Source organism: Vidua macroura, chromosome 6 (assembly GCF_024509145.1).
Source record: "Vidua macroura isolate BioBank_ID:100142 chromosome 6, ASM2450914v1, whole genome shotgun sequence".
Classification (NCBI taxonomy): domain Eukaryota; kingdom Metazoa; phylum Chordata; class Aves; order Passeriformes; family Viduidae; genus Vidua; species Vidua macroura.
Genome location: NC_071576.1, coordinates 39374472 through 39397442, shown reverse-complemented (window position 1 = coordinate 39397442; position 22971 = coordinate 39374472). Strand labels below are relative to the sequence as shown.

The 22971-nt window shown below is 44.2% G+C and overlaps 2 protein-coding genes across 9 annotated transcripts in view; both read right to left on the bottom strand.

Moving 5' to 3' along the window:
- Positions 1-11186, bottom strand: part of MADD (MAP kinase activating death domain) — a 68113-nt gene extending 56927 nt beyond the window's left edge. For 4 of the 5 annotated variants that reach the window (XM_053979199.1, XM_053979201.1, XM_053979203.1 and 1 more), the window contains exon 1: positions 3187-3275. The gene's annotated coding sequence lies outside the window, so the exon portion shown is untranslated. Of the gene's footprint in view, positions 1-3186; positions 3276-10891 lie in introns of those variants that run through there. The other variant, XM_053979198.1, reaches the window with a different exon arrangement.
- A 2875-nt stretch (positions 11187-14061) lies between these two features.
- NR1H3 (nuclear receptor subfamily 1 group H member 3) overlaps positions 14062-22971 on the bottom strand; it is a 29603-nt gene continuing 20693 nt past the window's right edge. For all 4 annotated transcript variants that reach the window (XM_053979633.1, XM_053979632.1, XM_053979635.1 and 1 more), the window contains exons 4-9: positions 19899-20107; positions 19477-19656; positions 18946-19045; positions 17312-17425; positions 16401-16495; positions 14062-16000 (exon numbers count right to left, since the gene is read on the bottom strand). In XM_053979633.1, coding sequence (XP_053835608.1) covers positions 15854-16000; positions 16401-16495; positions 17312-17425; positions 18946-19045; positions 19477-19656; positions 19899-20107 — 845 coding nt within the window. In that variant the 3' untranslated portion in view covers positions 14062-15853. The remainder of the gene's footprint in view (positions 16001-16400; positions 16496-17311; positions 17426-18945; positions 19046-19476; positions 19657-19898; positions 20108-22971) is intronic.

Here is a 22971-nt window from a genome sequence, read left to right as displayed (position 1 = left end):
TCCCTATCTGCCAAAAGCTTGCTTTCAGGCCAGTATCGTTCCATTCCCTGTGCTGGCAGAAGACTTCGTGCAGCTAAAGGGCAAAACAGACTGTGGAATTGATACGGACTAAAGCTAACACCCTCCCTTCTTCTCCCTTGCCGCTTTTGTTTTTACAAGGTTATTTTTTTACCTAGTTCACCAAGTGGCCCCACAAATGCTTGTGCAAGCACAAAGAAAAGGTAGGAGAAAACAGTTAAGGGAACCTAGAAAACTTGACTGAACACACCATGATCACAGAACTACAGACAGCACCTCTGTAGGCAATACAGAGGTAAAGTAGTCTCAAAGAGATTTCCTATCATCCTTCCAATACTTCCTAGATTATAGAGACTAAATACATTAGGACAAAAATAGATCAAACAACCAAGAGATACTTCAATTTTTCCTCTTTCATGTTGGTATTTGGACCTGAGCCAAGAGATTATCTTGACTCTGAGATGGTACAAGTTTTCACATATCAATGTCAAAGCCTCTTCTCTCTCTCAAACTGCTTTAATTTTAGGTTGCTTTCTCTGAAAAGGTATTGTGCAGTGTCTTTTCTCTTTGCAAACATATTGGAACCAGCCCTTTGAAGGCTGAATCCCCAAGCAGCATTTGAGAAGAGACTTCTTATTATTTCAACTCTAGAAAAGAAGAAAAATAGAGAAGTGAAGGCCTACCATAGAAAAATACTGCACCACAGATCATGCCTCAGACAACACCAAAATTGCAATAAGCACTTATATGGATGGTGAACAGGTTGGTGAGAACTAACACTACCCACACACTGTAGCAGCTGTCAGCAATAGTCACAAGTAAAAGTTGGCATTGTAGCCTAGGCATAAAGACAAAAGGCAAGAACCAGCACAAAACCACAGTTTACCAGTAACTTGAGACATGAAAAGTGTTCAAAACAACAAACACTTCTATTATTGGCATTACTCTGCATTTCAAAATTCCCCAAACACCCACATTTTAGGTTGTAGCGCAACTTCTTAGAGGACAATCTGCATGATAGTCTGCAATTTAAAGTCCTCCCAGAAATAAAAGTCTATATAAACAAACACACACACTCATGAAAAGCACCACAGCACATGATGGATAGAGCAGCATGAAAGAACCACAGCAGATTTTCTATCATCTGTTTTCTATCATCATTTAGAGTCATCTGTGTCAGAGCCATGCCCTGCATTAATCCCAAGTTGAGTTGGGACTAATGAGTTGTGCAGTTGTCCTATTTCATCTATCACTTGGAGCCCTCAATCTTTGTTAAGAGTCTTCTCATTCAAGACACAAATCTAGAGGAACAAAGCAATTTAGTCTAAGAATAACAAACTGTTAACACAACTAGTGTCACCGTATGGGGTCTGGCTGAGATGGAGGTCATTTTCCCCCAGCAGCCCACCCAGTGATGTGCTGTGTACTGGTAACTGGCTGATAACAAATCTGTGTTTTGGCTACTGCTGAGCAGTGCTGGCACAGCATCAAGGCTGCCTCTCCAACATCTTCCCCCCAACAGTGCTGGGAGTATGCAAAGTCTTGGGAGGGAACATAGCCAGGACTGCTGACCCAAACTGACCAGAAGGATATTCCATATAACATCTGCTCAGAAAAAAAAACTAAGAGAGAGGAGGAGAAAGGCAGAGAATCCATTATTTAAAACATTTATAATCTGGAGCAACCATTAAGCCTACTGAAACTCTGATTCCCAGGAAATGGCTGGATAGCACTTGCTTCTGGGAAGTAGATAATAAAATCTCTTGGGCTTCTTTGCTTCCATGAATGCAATCTTTGCTTTATTAAACTGCCTTTACTTTGACCCACAAGGTTTTTTCTATCTTATTTTCCTCCTCCTGTCCTGCTGAGGAGGGGTGTGATAAGAGCGGCTTGGTGGACAAGTGGCATCCAGCCAAGGTCAACCCACTACACTCACCTGCAGTTGTTTTCCTCACACAGAGGCTTCCAGCTTTGATGGACCAGGCTTACACTGAACTGCATGATGCCTGGCAGGTATTTACATCACTGCTTGCAAAAACAGTATGAAAACACCAGATTAATTTACAACAGGAAGGTGCTAAGCCCTGCTTTCCTTACAACTCTTCCATGCTTTAAGATGGGACCAGAAATGCTTCTCCTTTCATTATCTCCAGCTTTTACCTGGTAAAAGGATCATGCTGCACAGTTCACCAGTGCATGGATACCTTTAGAATATACATCAGCATCATATAATTCAATTTGCACACTGACTGAATAAAGAGCATACATGGGACATTCATTTGTAAGAGAAGAAAGAGGAAATTGTGAAGGAGATAGAACAAATTACAGGACAGAAACCACATAAATTACAGTTCACTGGAATTTCACCTTGTGAAAAACCAAATTTCCAGTAATGCCCAAAAAGAACTAAATTTTTACTTTCCTTGGAACATCCTGAATTCCTATTTATGTCAGCCAAGACAGTCTGTACTGAGTTCAGCTCTAATAGCCACTATGCCTGACCCTAGTGCATTGTCTTCTATGAACTCAAGGCTCACCAATCATACTAAACTGAAAGCTGAAACGAACACAAATAGGGCCAGGAGTTTCAATGCCCACTTTTGGGTTGATTTATATTTCTTTTTCTCACATCACACACCTTGACCTATCTGCTAAGCTATGAGAAATGGGTGTGAGCACCTCAGGACCAGCCAGCCTCACCTGTGTGGGCAGGAACTCCATTTAACTCACTGCCAAACTGGAAACAACATGGTTTGAAGCCCAGTATGAAATGTTCATGGTAGCTTTTTCTTTAGACGTTTTAATAATCTTTATGGAATCTTTACCACTGAAATTTTGGTTGCTTCTTCTTCCAAGTGTGTTTCAAATGATGCCAGACATTCTCTGGTATAGCACATGCTATTTTTGCTTGTACTAAGCTTTTAAAGAAGCAGACAGGCAGTATTCTTTTCACATGAGCCATTTTTAATTCCCTCTGCTTAGCAACTATATAAAACATTGCTAATAGTTTTATACTTTAAAATATACAACATTTTAGAAAGCTCATTATTGCTATTATCCAGATACTACAGTGTTTCTGCTAACACAAGAAACAGACAACAGCAGAGATGAGAACACCTCCCGTTCTCCAGAACCTGACAGAACATGGAACAATTTCTAAAATCTGACCTGGATGGACTTGCTATACTGGTGCAGCTGCTTTGCGTGTTACCATGCACCTTGGCAAGGCAGCAACACATGCCAAAACCATGACTCCTAAGAAGATACTTGCACTCTGGAGGAGAAAAAAAAAAAGCATTTTCAAAGAATTGCAAGCATACCTAAACAGACAATGACATATTTATCTGGTATGGCTAATCTATAACACAGGTGTGGCTCTGCAAAATGCCTAGGGGATAGTTCCAAGCATAAGAAATCACCCAGTAGAGAACAGGACTGCAGGCAAATTCTAAAAGCATCCATCCTGGAGCACATGCATCACTTCAATCAGTAAGAGTTGCTTACAGGTAAAACAGCAGATGCACCCCCAACTATTTCCACTTTTCATCTATCAATAGATCTTGAGGGAAAGGACAGAACAAACCAGATAAAAGAAAATTAAAGAATGAATGGGGAAAACGGGTTTTGGCAACACAAGAAGACTTATTTTGAAGGCCTTCTCAATAACTATAATAATTAAAAGATTTCTTCCTTTCCTACTAAATAATATTATCTCTTTGCCTTCTGAAAATAGAACTGACACAGCCATGCATCTTTAGCTTCCACATTAGTTTTTGAGAGCAAAATGGAAGTAGCATGGGTAGGGGTGCTGACAGATAGACTGAAAATGACCAGAATTACTCCACAAACAGAAGTATCATGCCACGCAGATGGGAACCTTTCTGCAGTATCACGGAGTGAAGCTGGACTGATTCAGGTTCCCGGTTGCTATAGTGACAGATTTCCCCGTCCTTGCCATATGTCAGCCCTTCAGTGTTGCTTCCTCTCTCCTCCCTACTTCAGCCAAAGCTTGGCTAAAGCAGCCTGCTGTACATGCAAGATCACACAGTCACCACACATGCACATGCTGTGAAAACAGACCCACAGGTAATCTGATTCAGATCAATCACCATAGCAACCCAATCTTTTAGTCCCTAGATTTCAGCCTGTCGGGTATATTTATAGAGCAGCTGCAGCGCTCCACCCCCTCTGCTCCACCACCAAAGCTCCCAGCACTGCCCACACTACCAACAAGCTTCACCCAGACACAGGGACTGCCTGGAGTCAGCACTGAAACAGAGCCCTCCTGGCACCTGCAGGCCCCAGGCCAGATGACAGCGCAGTATCTGCAACATGCTAAACGCCTCCCAGCCCGTGAGCTTTCCATATCCACGAGTACTACAAATCAGGAGGCATTCTTGCCCACGGCAAGCTGAGTACCAGCCACAGCTGACAAAATCCACTTACCCAGGTACCCACAGGATGCTTCCACAGACACGCAGTGCAGGCACAAAAAGAACGTGCAGAGTGTGCTAACACAAACACACAATCCTAACTGGAACTTGCAGGCAGCGACAAAGGCAAAGGAGAGGTTCCAGCAGCACCTGCCCCACCGAGCCACAGCTGAACACACCAGTAAGCCTGCTGTACACCCACCTGAAAGCCATGAAGAAAAATCAAGACCAGGGCTTGAATGGGCAACAAGAGATAAGCATGTGAGGAAGAACAGTATGCAAATACTGTTATCCATTTTATTCCATTACACTCTTGGGGAAAATGATCAACAGTAAACTAATGCAGGAAAAGCACACCCTTTTATAGTACTCTACTTCCTAATAGGAAGGAGATGACAGATTTTAGCCTCAGCCATAGGACATTTCACACACTTCAATTTAGGTTAAAGACCTTATTCTCCTCCCCTCCTTTACTGTGTGAAACATCTCTCTCATGATCCTTCCCAGGCAGGATCATTGTGCAGGGCACCACTCACTATAGAATCATAGAACAAATTCTGGCATAAAAACCCTCTCCCAATCTGGCCAGTTCTCCTGCTGTACACTGTTTGAATTTAAATTCATCTCTTATTCAAAAATAATCTCTGGAGATTTGTATGAGAGAACAGTAACACAAGGCCAACTCTTTTGAAGTCTGTCTTTTTTTGCCCCTCCTTGTGAAACATCACCATCACAAAATAGAAGAGCCTTCTCATTTTCTCTTCCTCATCAGCTTTTCACTGATCCTCAAACCTGCACTTGAACATTTTGCAAGGAGTGGGGGTAGGAGGAAGGGCAAACCAAAGCCCACACAATGCCCCCAAGCCCAATTAGCCTCACACCACCTGCAACCACTACAGCATTAAATTTTTTTCCAAACCAGACTACTTTTGGTATGAGCTTTGAGCTGAGAAACGCTGGTGCTGCTTCTGAGTGCAGACCCCAGCACCCACAAGATGCTTCCATTCCCAGCCCTCTGCTGGGAATTTGAGCAGTAGGCCACAGTTCCCATAATGCAGGCACCAGAAGACTTTTTTCCAAAAACCAAATAGTGTAAATGCACAGCCATAAAAAAATTAACAAGAAAACAACAAAACATGTGACATTTGAGAGAACTGCTGGATGCAGCTGCAACTGTTAAATTATTCAGTTCTTTCCCTCACCATGGCGCCTCCCCCAGCCACAGTGAGCAGCTCTGGGCCAGGAGACATCACTCATGGCATCACCACCACCAGATACAAGCACATTCAACTCTTTCCTGGAAATCAGTCACACAGACAAATGGGATCCCAACAATAAATTACAGCCATTTGTAAGACAGAGGAGGGGGAATGCTCACAACCAGTGTGGAAACACTGAAACATTGTTCAGGATAATGTGAACCAGAAAATAAAGTACTTTAAATAATCCAGTCATTTGGCTGTTGTTAGCACCTCAGAACTCAGAGCCCCACATCTGTTTTGCCTGGTGTATTAGAAGCACTCAGTCTGTCTCCCCACGTGTGCCACTTGCTTGTTATTCCTTCCCTCTACACACCTTCCCCTTCTCTTCATCAACACTGTGGGAGATCAGAAATTCCTACTCTCAGACTGATCCTACTATTAATTTTGGTGATAAATCATAGTACCAGCTGGTCAAAACTGAAAGGAAATAAAAGAGACAAGCCCATTTTATCTCTACAAGAGCTCTGGGGTGTGAGAAGCATGCATTTGGCAGACTCGCCCACACATAAACATTGGGGGAAGCAAGCTCAGAGTGAAGAAGGGACAGGAACCACCTCAAGCGACTGCTGGAGCCAGCAAATGACAGAGCAAGGACTCTCGAGAGGAGCTTCTAGACATTGGCAGTGACAGTCACCACGGCAAAGGAAGGAGGGAAAACACCACCCTGCTGGGTATGTCTTAAGACTACTAACAAGAGAGAAGGGAGAAAGCAGGTGGCCTGGAGGACAGAAGCAGCGTGCCCAGCTTGTGGCTCCAGCAGAGCAGTTTAACTGCTTATCAAGAGGAAACAGACACGGCAGCAGAGTGGCTCAGCATTTGTGGCTGCAGCAAATTTTGGTGGGTACTGGTTTTGGTTCTTAATTATCTGTATCACAAAAAGCACTCCTCTCTTCCTGCTAGCTGATGACATGGAAACAGACAGAGGCACAACTCCTCATCTCCTGTCACCAGGGCCTTTCCAGAGCAAGGACAAGACACCCAGGCAAGAAGAGTTCCAGGGAAGCTGGTGTCAAAGGTATAGGCAAGAACGTGATCAAAAGTTTTACACTGACATTGGGAAATTCAGTTAGAATATAATGAGAAGCAGGATACAACCAGGGCACTGATCTTGCAGATGTGACAACGTAACAGGATATGAAATAAAAGGCTGCTCTGCTCAAAAGATAACACGCAGTTCCTGGAGGTCATCAGATAACAAATCTGACAGTAACGTATCTTTGTCCCTTGTACAAAAAAGCAAACGTTAATTCCCTGATTGTCACAACTGTTTAGAGATTAGTTACAAACAAAACAAAAAGGTGATATCTGACAAACATTACTGGATACATCAAATGCAACATGATGACCAGCTCTGTTTTGAGGAATGCTGCTGGTTTGAAATAATGAATGCTGTCGTAGAAACAGAAAACCATAAAACCTTGTTCCTTGCTGCTACACTGATGCATTATTTCTCACAGCAATCCAGAAGCACAAATCTCTCATTTAACTGCAGAGTCTGGGATCACAGCATGAGAACTGCCTCAGCTTAGGTAATTTAGGCATATGCAAGCAGCATTTCTTATTTCTAAATCCCTGCAAGGGTCCTGCTAGTAGCAGTGATCTAAAGTGAACACAACCTCTCACAATTTAGTGGTTTCTGGGCACCAACAGGCACAACCTCCGCATCTGCGAGTTCCCCAGTGTAAAGATACTTCAGAGCTCCTGGCACTACATGGGTCAGTTCTCCAGTTTGCTTGGTTTGGGGTTTCAGCTGGTTATTCTAGTTCCAAGACAGAAATCAGGAGCATGTTTGTCAATAATCAACAGTAATTTCCATGTTGTTTTGACAGGTTTAAGGAGATCCAGTGACGGAGAATCTAGCTGCTCTAGAATTATTTTCCAGCTCAAGCAACAGAGCAAAGACCAGCTGAGTTATACAGGTTCAGGCACAGAGAGTGAGCAGTAGGTCAATGGAAGTTTTTCATAGCTCTCAAGGTAGAGAAGGAAAAGCAGCAAAGCATTTTGTCCTCAAAAGAAATATCACAATTATTCCACAGATTAACAGATTATCCCACTAAAATACATTCCTTTCTAATTGATGCCTCATGATGCTCACTTTTATTTCACTTTGTTTCTTATTAGGTCACTGACAATGCTTTCACTTTATGAAAATTCATATCTTGAGATAGATGAAAGCTCTTTAAACTGAGGATATGATATTAATCTTGCATATCAAGCTCTTTCATTCTTTTTTACTAAATCCTTTCCTCATTGCTGCAAATCCCTAATCAGAAGCTGTATCTGTACTTTCTACCAGTACACTGAATAACTACATCAACTGCCTGGAAATTTAATTCAGTATGGCTTAAATGCAGGCACAACAGGGCCAAAGGACATTGCAGGAATTCAACTGGGTTGTAACATATGCATTGCCTGCCTCCAATTCCTTCCTAATGGAAAGTAAGTGGATCATTCACCTCTGTACTAAGTTTTAACATAAAAGTATCAATTACCATCTTGTGAGTATAATGGTAAATCCAATTAAAAATGACAGTGTGAAATGACAGGGAAGACACAGTATTTTACACCATTTGCTATCCCCTCTCACATTCTAAATCTCTACCAGGTTTTCCCCCCCAAAAAGAAAGCCATTCTTCTAACAAATGTATCTGGAAAGGAGTATCAGATAAAACCTACTAGCTGGAATGCTGGAAATTAAACATTTTGAAGAAATTTGGTCTCTTGGAATTTAGCAGGACTTGTGACTTTCTAATTTAATACTCAAAGTTTTCATAAATGTTTGGTTTTTCAACAGGCTCACCACAGAAGATATTAAATAGACAAGACTGAACATTTTGACAGAGGTATGCCTAGTATATCCTGTCTATACAGAACCTGAGTATTTGATATGGTTTGAGAGGGGAAAAGCTATAAATTATGACCCTCTATACCCCTGAGCCCAAGGCAGATAAAATCAAAGCCAACACTAATTTAATTCAGGAAGATAACATGAATAAGTGTTCTAGTAAGGCCTGAAATGCACTGATGCTTCTACCACTTCTACTGAGCCATCAGCCCTGATGCTCTAAAACCTAAAAAGCTACTTTGGCTAGGTGGGCAAGGATTACTTGTTAAAAATCCTCAAAACCTTTACTCCTCTGACCCCCAAATCCTTCTACAACAGACAGAAGTTGGACTCAATACTCTCAGGCACATGGTGTGGCTCTTGGGGATGGTCCTCTGAAGGGCCAGGAGCTGGATTCAATGATCCCTGTGGGTCCCTTCCAGCTCAGCACATTCTGTGATTCTGTGATTTATTACATACACACCTTGTCTGCTTTCAAAAGTTACAGAAAGGTACCGTGGTTAAAGAAGATGTTTGCCCTCTAGTATATATTTATGTTTTTCCATGAAAACTTTAAACTAGAAGTTTTTTGTTTTTTTTTTTTTTTTTTGCCAGTTTCCACACAGCCTTTGGTTCACCACGTTTCACAAGTTTGGCATATAACACACATCCTAGAACTGTGTCTTGGCCATGTTATGCACAACACTCTTTCAGTGAGGATACTGTCTTCCTTTTTTGCCCATCCAGAATTAGAATTGTTTCAGAATTAGAATTGTTTTAAAGGCAGTAACATGGAAGACAACACAGTAGGACTCTGAAGCTTACAGCCTGAAACCTGTTAATTTGGTAAGAACACAGGAGTCCCGACTTGTGATACAACTGCAGCACCACTGGACAGGTAGGTACAACATCTTTTAGTGAGGACAAGGCTGTAGTACTCTCCTAACAAAAGCATTCTAGAGACTTGCTGATGATTTTGCATTTTGTTAAACACAGTAAGTTACTTAACAAGTGTGCATTTAATTACAGCATCTATTAAATTGTGTTCAAAAGCTGTGCATTTTCTAACAATACAACAGTAAGACAAAAATAGTATTTTATACACGGCATGATCTATCAGTTCAGTGTTACATAACATGCTGTGAAGGGATGGCCAGATTAGATCCTGTAAAAACTGCATTTTAGCTACATTGGATGTGAAGTGCTCTCTCAGATGTGTCAGGATTGCAGCTTTTCATTAGTGCTGAACACAGCAAGTGCTTCTTGTGCCCAATCCAAAATAGTTGCCTAGGTTCAAGCAGTATAAAGTCCAAAAATAGAGACACTTCCCAAATAACCTCTATTTGGATGACATTGGTTTGATTATGTGACCCTCAGGACACACTATAATAAATCTTCCCTCCGCTTGCTTGTGTCTACAAGTAGCATCCTTTTTGCAGATAAGCAATGGTGCAAGGGGCACAGCAAGGACACTTGAGAGCACACCAACAGAAATGCTGACCCAGAGTCGCACTGGACGTAGAGAAAATGGCTGGCTTGTCTAGGGAGAACACAACATATTGCCAGATGACACTTCTGCCCCATCTCCATGGGACTGCAAAATTGTGATGCATATGAGTTCATATTTTGCATATGACTGAAAACAGTGTGGTATATGGAGGAGTTCAGGGGGAAAGGGAGAGAAGAAAGACGGGAAACAAATCAGTTTCCTTCAAAGCTTATCATTTCTCGAAACACTTCTTTATCGTGACTCCACACAAACAGTGACATAGACCAAGCTTTCTTCCTATCCTCCACCTGACCACAAAAGCAAGGTGGTGACACCCATTTCTGAGGGGAAAATGCTCTTGGTTTATAGTCGACTTCATAAGAAATTGCCCAGTATAAAGTGGATTTCCTATTCTATTGTCTTGCGGAGTAACAGGATCTGCTGTTTTCAAACCAAGGAGTAAAAGCACCTTTCCAGTCACATTACCGCGGCAACCCCTTCACATGGCTGCACGCCTCACCTTTTCCAAGGGATTCTGTCCGCCCTGAGCCGCACTTCTCCCTTCCCTCACTATCCTGCCCGCTTCCACCCGGCAGGGAGCGAGGAAAAGCCTCCGAGTGGCCCGGGACCGAGGACGCCGGCCCTGCGCCCACACCCCCGCCGGCGGCAGAGCCCCCTCCCCTGCCGGCCACGCCGCTGTTCCCAAAGCCGCCCGGTCCCGCCTGGAAACCCGCAAGCGACCCCGCAGGGGCTGCTGCCGCTGCCGCGCGGGGACGGCTCCGACAGCGGCCGGCTGAGCCCCGCGGCCACAGCGGGACATCGCGGCCCCGCCCGCCACCGGCGCCCCGGGACGATGGAGCCGAACCCGGCCGGCCCCGCTCCCGGCAGCGGCGGGACACGATCTCTGTCCGCCGCCGGCCGTGACCTTGCGGAAGGGCTCGCCGCTCCCGAGCATCACCACGGCGACCGGCCGGGCGGCTGCGGCAGCGCTCGGGGAGGGCGGGGGGCCCCGCCGCCAGCTGTCCGCGTACGGGTAACCGCAGGCAGCGCTGCCGGCCGCGCTCCGCGCTCCTCAGCCCGACCCACATGTAGGGTCGGTGGGGCAGGCTCCGCTTGTGACATGTGAACGCATCCGGCCGCCTGCGGCACCGGGCCCGCCCGGCCGGGCCGCCCCGCTCACCTGCGCCGCCGCCGCCGCCGCCGCTCTGCGCCGCCCGCCCAGTTCCGCATCGAGCGCCGGCGGCGGCGCGCGCCACCGCCGGAGCAGGGGCAGCGGGGGCGGGCGGAGCGAACCACCCGCAGCCGGGGCGGGGGGAGCCGCCCCGCCAGCCGCCCACAGGGGGCGCTGCAGCCGCGGAGGAGCAGGCGGCATGGAGGCGAGATTGGAGGTGGGACTGGAGGCGGGATTGGAGACGGGATTGGAGGCGGGATTGGAGGTGGGACTGGAGGCGGGATTGGAGGTGGGACTGGAGGCGGAACTGCAGGCGAGATTGGAGGTGGGACTGGAGGCGGGATTGGAGACGGGACTGGAGGCGGGATTGGAGGCGGGGTGTCAGGGAGCGTGGAGTGAAGCAGATTGCCTGAGCAGGAAGCGCCGAGAGAACGGGGAACATTTCAGTCACTTGAAGCGTAGAATTGGTGCTTTCAGACCTCGTCCTGGCAAGCAGCAGCTGAAGCTTCGCAGCAAAGCCCGGCTCCACACGGACAACAACACGCTACCTTGCAGCAAGGAGACACAGTGCCGTGTACTTTCACCCTCTGTATTGATCTACACACTTGCTGATTTGCTAGTAGCTTCATAAGATTACAAGACAATTTGGTTATTAAAAGCTTGAGATACAGGTTTTTTAACTCCTTCAAAGCTCCTAAAAACCAGTATGCATCTCAAACAAATCCATTTATTAACAAAACCAAAACTACCAAAATAAACCCAAAATGCAACCAAAAGCACCACAAGTAGCCCACAATTTTTATACACACGGAATTCAAAAGGGAGAAACACTGTTTGATATTTGTCATCTATACTTTGCCCACTGTAGAGGAACTGGGTTTTCAGAAATACCTTTCCTCCCCACCCATTGATCTGAATGCATTGTGAGCAGATACAGCTGTTGAATAAGGGTGCAGCCAACCAGAAACACCTCCCACAGGATTGTAATTCAAGCACCCCAATATTTCTCCAGCAGCCAAATCAGCAAAATGAATTTGAAACAGGTCAGGTATAGAGACTTAGAGCAGCACGATTGAATCTCAGGCCTAGATAGCCTCTTGTAAACATAAAAGTACAAAGGGTCACCAGTCTCATGGATGGTTCTTCCCCCACACCTGCTTACTTGAGCTACATCAGCTAACCTGGGAAGCTTCTAAAAGACAAAAAAAAAAAAAAAAAAGCTTCTGTACTGATTTGCACTTTCAAAAAAATGAGAATGTGAAGATGTAAACAAGGAGATTGTATTTGACTACATGATAATGAAAAATGTGCTGATTTGGGCTGGAAGAGTTCATTTTCTTCACAGTGACTGGTATAGGGCTGTGTTTTGGATTTGTGCTGAGCACAGGGCTGATAACACAGAGATGTTTTTGTTATTGTTGAGCAGAGCTCACACAGAGCCAAGGCCTTTTCTGCTTTCCATGCTGCCATGGTGGTGAGGAAGCTGGGGGTGCATGGGAGGTGACACAGCCAGGACAGGCGACCCCAAGTGACCAAAGGGATATTCCAGACCATATGGCTAAGTATATAAAGGGGGGCAGAAGGAGGAAGAGTGGGATGTTTGGAGTGATGGTGTTTGTTTTCCCAAGTAACAATTACACATGATCAGGCCCCACTCTCCTGGAGATGGCTGAATGCCTGCTTGTCCACAGTGAATTAGTAAATTGTCCACAGGAAACGGTGAATGAAGTCCTTGCTTTGCTTGTGTGTGTGGCTTTTGCTCTCCCTATTAAACTGTCTTTATCTCCACCCACAAGTTTTCTGGCGTTTACCCTTCTGATTCTCTCCCCAGTCCTGCTGCTGCGGAGTGAGTGAGTGATTGTGTGGAGCTTCATGGCTGTCTGGGTTAAACCACTACACAGAGGCAAGGAAAATCACTGTTTTCACCACTGCCATCCACAGCAATGTTACAGGTTGTACCTTGAGAATCCCTCAAATTCCCATGCAGTTTTTCCCTTCAAATTAAGGAGATGCAGCCCAAAGAATATAAAGCTGGAAGTTAAGCTGCAGCTCTTTTGTTGATAGCAGGACCCAGCCACCCTCTACTCCACCCAGCACTGATGAGGTCTTGAGCTGTGCTTTTTACTCCCCCTCTCATATCCAGCTCCAGTCTCCTGTAAGCCTACTGTTATTCCTTCTTCCTCTGGTTCAGTAGATTCCAATTTGAATTTGATACTCCAGAGTAACACAGAGGCTTCAGCAGAACAGCCTCTGGCATGGAACCTTGCTGAACTGACCATTGCTTTCCTTTCCCTTTGGGGCAGGCGATCATCAAGCACTTCAGAAGCAGCTAATGCTGGACAGCTCTCTGCATTCCCCGGTCCTGCCACTCCCTCTGAGGTAATGCACATGTTCAACTCTTCCTGGTGTTTTGCCTGTGGATACATGAGAAATGAGCAGCATACCAGGGGTCAGGTAAGGCCCTACTGAAATCCACTTGAGAGCTGGGGCACACTGGACTCCTCTTTCAGTTTTGGTGAGCCACAAAATGCAGGGAATGGAGTAGAGCACACGCAATAAAAGGGTTACATTCTGAATGCAGCTGTACAAATCGAGGTGAGGTGTGTATGCATAATGCATGGTCTTTGTGATACACACTTAATCTACTTCACCTATTTGCCAGCTCTGGCACACAGCAAGACACATACTGAGCTACAAATCTCATACGAAAGACCAAAAGAAACTGCCTGGGGTTGCACTGCTATTTCTTTCTCGCCACTTCTTGCTTCTCCCCCAACACATATAATTTCTTCTCAGCTTTGAGCTTGTTACAGCAAGAACTTATTCCACCCTCCTCCAGTCTCATGACAGCACATCACAGAATGTCAAAATCCTGTATTAGGCTTTATTCTTTTATATAAACATTAACATTTCTCAAACAGATTAGTTAAAAATACAGATTTAAACAAGAATTTTTGCAATTGCAATGAGTTATAAAAAACAACAGATTATTTTACAGATTGTTACAAGTGCTTTACAAAGGTGCAGAGTGAAGGCCAGTGGCAGGGGACCAACCTCAAGTGCAAAATGGACACAATACCCTCACCACGGGCATAGCGCTCAGATACACAGCCAAAAAAAAACAACAAACGAACCAAAAAACAGACAGACAAAAAAACCCCGAGCCATGTGAACCTATGCTCTTGGGATGCTCACTGGGCAAGCAAACATAGACCCTATGACAGAGAAGACTCATGAGACCAAGCTACCAGGGTATTTAAGGTTACATCTCTGAGATCAGCCATAAGATGTTTTTTCTTGGAAAAAAAGGAACACTTTTTATAGCAATATGTTTCTCTTCCGTCAGACAAAATATTGCTGTAAATCCTAGAATACTTATGGATGTGGATACTTAAAACTTGGGCCATAAATCCAGTGTGGATCTCGCAATACCCAAAGTGAAGAAAGGATACAAGACCCAAGTGTCCTTCTGAAGGATTTGGCACTCCTCATACAGGAGTGCCCCCATATCCCGTGACCTGAAACTTTGAGCAAGTACCTTGGAAAGACTTTGGCAAAAGGAAGACGATGCAAGTGGATCTGATTACACACAATATTCCTGCAGCCTGTGATCTGAGAGTTGTACAGCCCACAGCTTATGCAATGCCCACATATTTCACTTAATGCAGTGTGCCCTCTCTCCTTGGTCGATACATCTTCACACCCACCTTGGAACACATAACACATGCTCCAGATTCTTGGAAGTTTTTGAGATCCTTCCACCACACCCACCTTACTTAGGTACCAGGCCTACCCTATCTTTCTTCTATTCCACCCCTAAAGATAAAATCTATGCCCTGATTTGTTTTGAACTAAAGTTGTCCAGCTGTTAGCAAATCAAAGGTAAATTGAGCTGAGAACCACCGTGAGATAAAACCGTGATGCATTACATTAAAAAAATTCACTACTTTATGCCTGACATCTTTTTGATACACAATGTTCCCTACCCAGAGGACCTCCTTGTTAGACAAAGGGTACTACACATTACAGGAATCCTTTTTCCAAAGGAAGGCCAGAATAAAGGGCAGCTCTAGAGATGTAGTCTCATAATAAAGAAATAAAAGCTACTTCTCTTGGAATCATTGTAAAGGGCAGCACATTCAAGAGATTTTATTTATAGGAAACCCAGTGAAATCCCTAGAACATCCACACTGACTTCCCTGAGCTCCTCAGATCCAGGTACACTGGGGACCCTGCAGAAGCCTTTTGAGCTGGGTTACTCTCAACAGAGAGCTTTTGGCAAGTTCCTGCAAATTCATTTTCATAATCAGCAAGAAGAGGATCAATGGGGCAAACCCTCAGTATATGCTTAGAGAAGAGAAAGACTCTGAAGAAAAAGGAGTTGAGGGGCAGGGGGAAAGGTCTTCATTTCTACCGTTTTCAAATATTTCACGTTATTCCTTTGGGGTATGGGCACTACATCGAAATCAATCCCTCCATCTGATCTAGCCCAGCTGCCTCCTGCATAGTCTCATGACAACACTGAAACCCCAGGCTCATCACTCCCTGCATGCCCAGCCCAGGGTTCAGTGCTTTGGAGAGGGGAGGCTGGCTTCTCGTTAGCAAAGGCTGGGAGATGGCATTATGTCAGCATGTCAGCGCCCTGGGAGCATGCAGTCACTCATGCACATCCCAGATTTCTGAGAGCAGGGGTGGGAGTTTCTTATCCTGCAGCCGAAGGGCAAACACCTGTTCAGAGTGGACACTGCTCAGTGTCCGAAGACTGACCAGCTTCATTAACATCCGTGGAAACATCAAACGGTCCTGCAGGGCCAAACAGACAGCTGTTAGTAAATTCACCTAAAACTTTGTTTAAAAAAAAATTACCATAACTGATTACATTACACTGTAATCACAATCCTTATTTCCTCTAGACCCAGCATTCTCCAGGAGGATGCAATATGAAAGAACATAAATAGTACATCATGTCCCAAAACTCTAGACTTTCCATGCTGGCTAAACTATGGAACGTGATACAGGACAACAGATTGTGACAGCTCACAAACCCTGCATTTACAGCTGCTATCAAAGAGCCCAGAAGGGCCAAGCCTGACAGTACAGGCAGCAAGAGACCTGTTAGAGACAATACTGCAGGAACTCTGCCTGCATAAATAAAAAAAATCTGCTTGCATCATCCCTGGAGATATTCTGGTCAGGCACTTACATTTGGTCTGTTGATGCAAATGTAAGAATGAAGTGCTTCCACATAGGTGTGCTGCAGCCTCTCCACCAGGGATTGGTCCTGCACATTCGGTCGGTCTGCCAAAAAGCAGGGTAGAAGTAAGCAGATTAGATGTAAGCAGATTGCCACGGGCAGCTTCACTGGATTTAACATCTCTAACCCCACCTCCTCCTATCGTGTCTTCCCAAAACTTCATCTCACATTCACCCAGGGAGAATGGGAGATATATCCATGACACTGTGGCAGCTGCCTGTAACTTCTCTTTCTCAGTGATGTCCGCTGCACATGGGGAGTCCAATCCGACTCCTATAGAGGAGGGGGAGGTTAGAGAGACCAAACACATTTACACAGTGCTGGTTGGTCTCATGTTCCTGTCACCAAACAAAATGCAAAGCCGCCTATTCGAGAGCAAATGGGAAAGTCTCTCCAGTAGTTGAGCCAGTTAAAAAACAGGAACAAAGAAAAACAGTCATTAATCAGGTCATGAGACAGAAGAGTAGAGGTGGCTTTTTGGCACAGCCCTATCCTGGCCCGGGGCATACTGCCTCTTGTCCAAAGTATGTTTGCTTGCCCACTAGATGTCACTCATGCTGTGGGACCTGCATCACACCAGAGAGGTGGCAAGGACATTAAGGGGGCAGTAAAATACCAATTTCTAAATGAGGAAGATAAATACTGGCTGGTTTTTCTGCACACTTTACCAATAGTGAGGAATTCAATTTCCTCTGGAAATGGCACTAGAAAATTCAGAATATAATGAATCATAGGCTCCCTTTATCACTAGACTCTATACATGTTCTATTACTCCTTTTCTGCTTGTAACATCCCTTCACTTTATTTCCTTTGCCCTCTGACTCGCTGCTGCAGCTCTTCAGATGTTCCTGGCTTTTTACCTGCAGAGAAAATGTTGATGGCAATTAAAAGTGCATATTCAGCATCATTAAGCTGTAGCTCATTCATTCCCTTTGAGAACTCAAAGATGGGGTTAATGAACTCAAATTGCAGACCTGCAACAAACAGAAGAGAACAAGGTGAGGCAGTAACAATTGTCTCCCCTCTCTCCTCCTCCCTTTCACGGAAAAGGCTGCCAGAAATCCACTGCTATACACCAGAGAGGGGGGAGGAGAGACAGGCAGGGAAAAACCCTTACATTATTCTCTAATGAATCCTCCCTTCGCATCCACTACTGGTGAGCACCAACAACAGTGGCTGAGAAGTCAGGTTCTAACTGTAAAATGACATTATTTCTGGGTTTTCCTAAAGCCTTAAATGCCCCACAGCACATTACTGGGCAACAGCTAAAGGAACACTACATGAACTATCAGACAAGTCCATCAAAACATGAGAAGGTCACAAGCGCAATATTTATACTGTCCACTCTCACAGCATCACCTCCTTCACACCAGTAGCCTTCATGATTTCAAAAGAAGTTTGAATTCCACACTTCAGGTTAATCTAAAGTATGTATGAGCTGAAAATATGTGGTGCCAAGAACTCTGAACTATGCCATTTCCTTCAGCTCAAAGAACTGGGCAACCTGAGGCAGAGTCTGACCTAGGCTTCCAATCACCTCATTTGATAAATGCAGTCAGATAAAAATGCACTGGTATTTATTGCTATAACAGAGACCATTGTCCAATCAGGTCTCTGTGCTATGTAATCATACTGAAAACTTCAGGCCTTTCCTCCAAAATAGCAGCTAAATTTCTAATTTCTTGCATTACAAATGCATCAGAGAAGGAAGAACAAACTGGATGGAATCTTTCTGGATTCCTGCTTTTTGCCTTTCTAATAACCTGAAGAAAAGGCTACCAGGAAAAGTGTCATAAAGAAAAGTTGTATGTACAGGCCATCTTAAGTATAAATGGTTAAATAGCTAGTCAAGGAATAAAATAAAAAAAAAAAATCAGCTGAAGCACAGCTAAAGTCATGTTTTTAGAAATGCTGAAGATGCAGTAACAAGAATTGTGTATCTGAAATTACAAACACTCATAGTTCCTGGAAAAATACACTTCAGGGATCACAACACCACAGGCCACTATATATTAGGATGATAAAGTGTCTAAAGCAGTCTCTGGGGATCCTCGGTGCACAGTACAGACTTGTATCAACTGAAATGTAATCACAGTAATGTCATCACTCCAAGCGTCCATCCGGATTAGCAGGTGATATACTTGCTTGTGGTTTGGATTGGTATGATCTGATACAGCTCCACCACCATGTCACATCTCTACAAGCAAGGAATATTCTACCAACTGCTAGTCCCAGGTGGACACTTGCAGCAATATTTTCATGCTTTAAGAGTCCAGATTTTCCCAAGCAAATTGACACCTAGAAAAAGACATGAAATGAGCTGGTACCATACGTTAAAAGCAAAAAAACAAACAAAAAAAAGTTTGTAGGGCTATTGGTTTGGTCCTGTTCTAAACCTCTCACCATAAACTACTTCCAGCTGCCCACATTAAAAAGGAAAATATGTAAGAACACAAGACACTGGGGAGGAAGAAACATCTGTCTAATGCACCACCTGCTTTGGCGAAGTCATCCCGATTATAGCTCAGGTCCTTAAGAAAGGTGATGCTCTCAATCTCTGGATTGTAGCGCCGAGATGTCTCCAACAACATCACCTGAAGACAGGAGTAAGATATACTCAATTTGAAAGCAGGAAGAAATGTTACAACATCAGTACTTTGCTGACTGTTGAAGCATCTTTGGAAAAAAAAAAAAAAAAACACCAAACGAAACCATTCCAGTTTCTCTCAGAGTGCTTAAAAAGTCCAAGATAAAGCCTGCTGCTGTCCTTTGTGGTGCCTTGCTTCTGGGAAATCCCTGCTTACCACTACCAAGGCACTTGCCTCATTCCCTTCCTGTATAACCAGGCACTGCAGTATATAACCAGGCACCCTGCCAATATAATCTCGCACTTCAGTAATGGTCCCACAGCTGAGGTCCTTCAGTCTGCCATCCTCAAAAAAGGGATGTAACTAGTTCTCTAGGTGGATAACTCAAAATTCTTTCATCTCTGCTACTATCATCTGGGGTGGAGTCAAACCCTCACCTCTATGGTAGATGTCTTCAGTAAAGCGATCTGATCTTCCCTGGTGAGCTCCAGGAATCCAGGTAATTGCTTGGCAAAGTCCACAATCTCTTGCACAGAGATAATTGCGAGTTCTGTGAAGTGAGCAAAACGCTGCTGCCTTGCTTCACGGTTATTTGGATCAGGAATCTGGGGCCATGGCTGTAGGAATGGGAAGAGACAGCATATATTTGTGAAAGATGGAGCCAAAGATGAAAGATAAGATGACGAGAACAAGGAAAGAAAACTACAACTTCAGAACTACATCTTTTGCTATTCTTTACAGAGCTGTAGCCCACAGATGCCATGCATAAAGTAACACTGTTCTCCCAAATATTTTACCTAAAATGCAACTCCCCAAACTTCACTTTTTCTTATTTTGGGTACACTGGTAGAGTTTTTACCGTCACTTTGAGCCTGTCTGTGAAGGAGCGCTGGTTGCACTGCTGCTGAGCGGCCACGAGCTTTTTTATCATGCTCAGCTGTTCCGGCGTCAGTTTGTGGGAAGGGCTTGGTGGATTCGGAGGGTTTGGACGCACCACAACTGTCCGCGCCTGATCGTCTTCCTGCTTCTTCAGCTTCTTCAGTCGTATCTGTTCTTCAGACAGAACATCTAAAGCAGGAATAACTCATGATCAATCATAGGAACACAATGGAAACCACATTAAACACAGGATAATGTGCTGTGGATGAAGAGGCAGAGATCACAGCTGCCTGTACCAGGCATAGCAGAGTGTACACAACACAGACGATACTTAGTTGTTTCTCCCTCTATTCCCTACCTTAAGTTGTTTAATTGCCTTTCTTCTAATCATACTGTCATGTAAAATGTTCACAAAAGTCTGAAGCTCCCATCATGATGCGCTGCAGATCTCAGAAAACAACAGTGACTTTCCCCAAAAAGCAATTCCCTAAAGTGTCATGTTGCAACAGGTGCTCCCTTCATATGCCATGGTGTGTCTACTGTATTTTATATTATACTACTGTTATGTCTTTTTTCAATATTGTTAATTTAACAGCTTGTGTCATTCAACCCTCTTCAAAGGTCAGATTCAGTCCTGAGTGGAGTTTGAGAGTGAAAGGATAATTTGCTATACAGGCCATCTGCAGCAAACTCTAGAGCAGTAACGTACCCCAAGATGAATAATAGAAGAGTAACTTTGTGTAAATGTACTGAGGACCAAGGGCAGGTCCTTCAGGAACAGGGTTACATGTCTCCTTCAGTTGTTAAGTCAAAGGGGAGATGTTATTTGGATGTAACACTGTAAGGAGGAACTCAAAGGCATCTGCTCTACTGAGGGCTGATGGGGTCCCTCTCTCAGAGAAAGGGAAGCACATCTTTTCTCATAGGCTTGACAAGCAGCAAAGAGGGATTTAAACTAAAGCTGCCTAGGGACAGGAACCTCATTCCATCCCTTTCCTCTCCCAATCCAATTCGATGCCAGGTCCAGCAAGAGATGCCCAGAGCCTAGAGAGGGTATGCAGGTCAGCAGGAGACACCTGAAGGGCAGCACAATGGAATTCCTGCCACTCCATCCAGTAAGTCAGGTTCATCAGGAGCCCAACTAAAATGCCTCTATGCAAACGCACATAGCATAGGGAATAAATAAAAGGACTTAGAGACATGCACACACCTGCAGGGCTGTGATCATATTGGCATCACAGAGAGAGGGTGCACAGCAAGTAGGCTGGCCTGGAGTTCAGGAGAGCAGACTCTGGCCTCTTCAGGGATCTGCTCGGTAGAGTACTATCAGATAAAATGCTGGAGGGAAGAGGGGCCCAAGAAAGCTGGTTAACATTCAAAGATCACCTCCTCCAAGCTCAGGAGTGATGCATCCCTGTGTCTAAATTGGAATAGCAATCACTTGGAGGATAAAAGATTGGTTGGATGGTCACACTCAAAGAGTCGTGGCCCATGGCTCAATGTCCAGGTGGAGATCAGTGACAAGTGGCATTCCCCAGGTGTTGGTACTGGGACTGGCACTGTTTAACACCTTTGTCAGTGATGTGGACAGTGGGACTGAGCACACCCTCAGCAAGGCTCTGACAACACCAGGCTGTGTGCTGTGACACTCTGGAAGGGAGGGAAGCAGAAAAGGAACTAATTAAAAAAAAAACCTACACTCTGCATCTTCAGGAACAAAGATAAATAAACAAAGCTTGACTTTACAAATAAGACTTTAAAAGTGCTGAAAGATTCTTTGGCCTCTTTTGTTTAATGCACAGATAACATAGAAAAGAAAGGTAGTTGCAATAAGATGGGGGGTTAGTCTCTCCTGCCATGCCCACAGTGAGAGGATAAGAAGAAATTAGACAGAGGAGATTTAGATTAGGTATTTAAAAAAAAAATTTCCTTGTTAGGGCATGCATTAGAACAAGTTGCCCTGGGAGGTGATGGAGTCACCATCCTTGAAGGTATTTAAAGAGCACCTGGATCTGTGCTCAGTGATATGGTTTAGTGGTTTAAGGGTTACAGTGGTACTACTAGGTACACATTTGGACTTGATGATCTTAAAAGATCTCTTCCAGCCTTGATGATTCTATAGCTGCTACACAGAAAAGCAGGCCCTAAAACTGAACAAGTATACAATTGCACTTCTTAACAGAATCATGTTAAACAAAGACAAGAACTGGAGAGCTGCTGTAAGACAGCATTCTTGGGATTGAAAAGACAGACAAAGAACATAACACAGTCAAGCTGAGAGTAACCTTTATCCCTGACTTCAAACAGTGAGGATGTGTGCACAAGTACATGCACCATGCACAAAATTTACAATTCTAACAGTAAAGGCATTCAATACAATTACCAAAATAAGGGGGATCTGTAAGATTAGAGACTGCTACTTACAGTGTCAGTTTAAGGAGGGAAATAATTGATCCAAGTGATTACAGTCCCTCATCTTGGGACTGCAATGCACAAAAAAAAATTATCTGGTAACATGTTACTTGGCTATTAATGAATCTTGAAAACTGCCTATGTGCAAGCTCCTACACCACGCTAAATTCAAAGCAACCTAACTTACTTGATTTGTCAGGAAGGAATTATTTAACCTCATGGGTCACACTGGCTTAAAAACAATAAACTGGCCATGAATAACTTCAGTCTGGGAATTAGAAGAATGTTTCCAGCAATTACTAGGGGGGAAGTTCTGGAATGACCTTGCAAGTGAAACAGCTGGAGGAAAAAGCCCTTAGTTTCTGTCAAAACTAACAAGGCAAATTGCAGTGGGGATTACAGCATCAACAAGAAATGCCAAGTTCTTGATAATAACACCAAGATTCCATTTGACCTAATTTTCCTGAGCTGTCTTCAACAGAAAACAATGACTAAATGCAGACACATACTGAGGCTCTCTGTATCTACCTGCAACAAAAGAGAAGCAAAGTGAACAAGTGGTCTTACTGCATTGCTTTTCGAATACATCTGTTTTGTAGCTCTTGGGAACGGGGAAATGGGGTAAAGACAGCACACGTAAT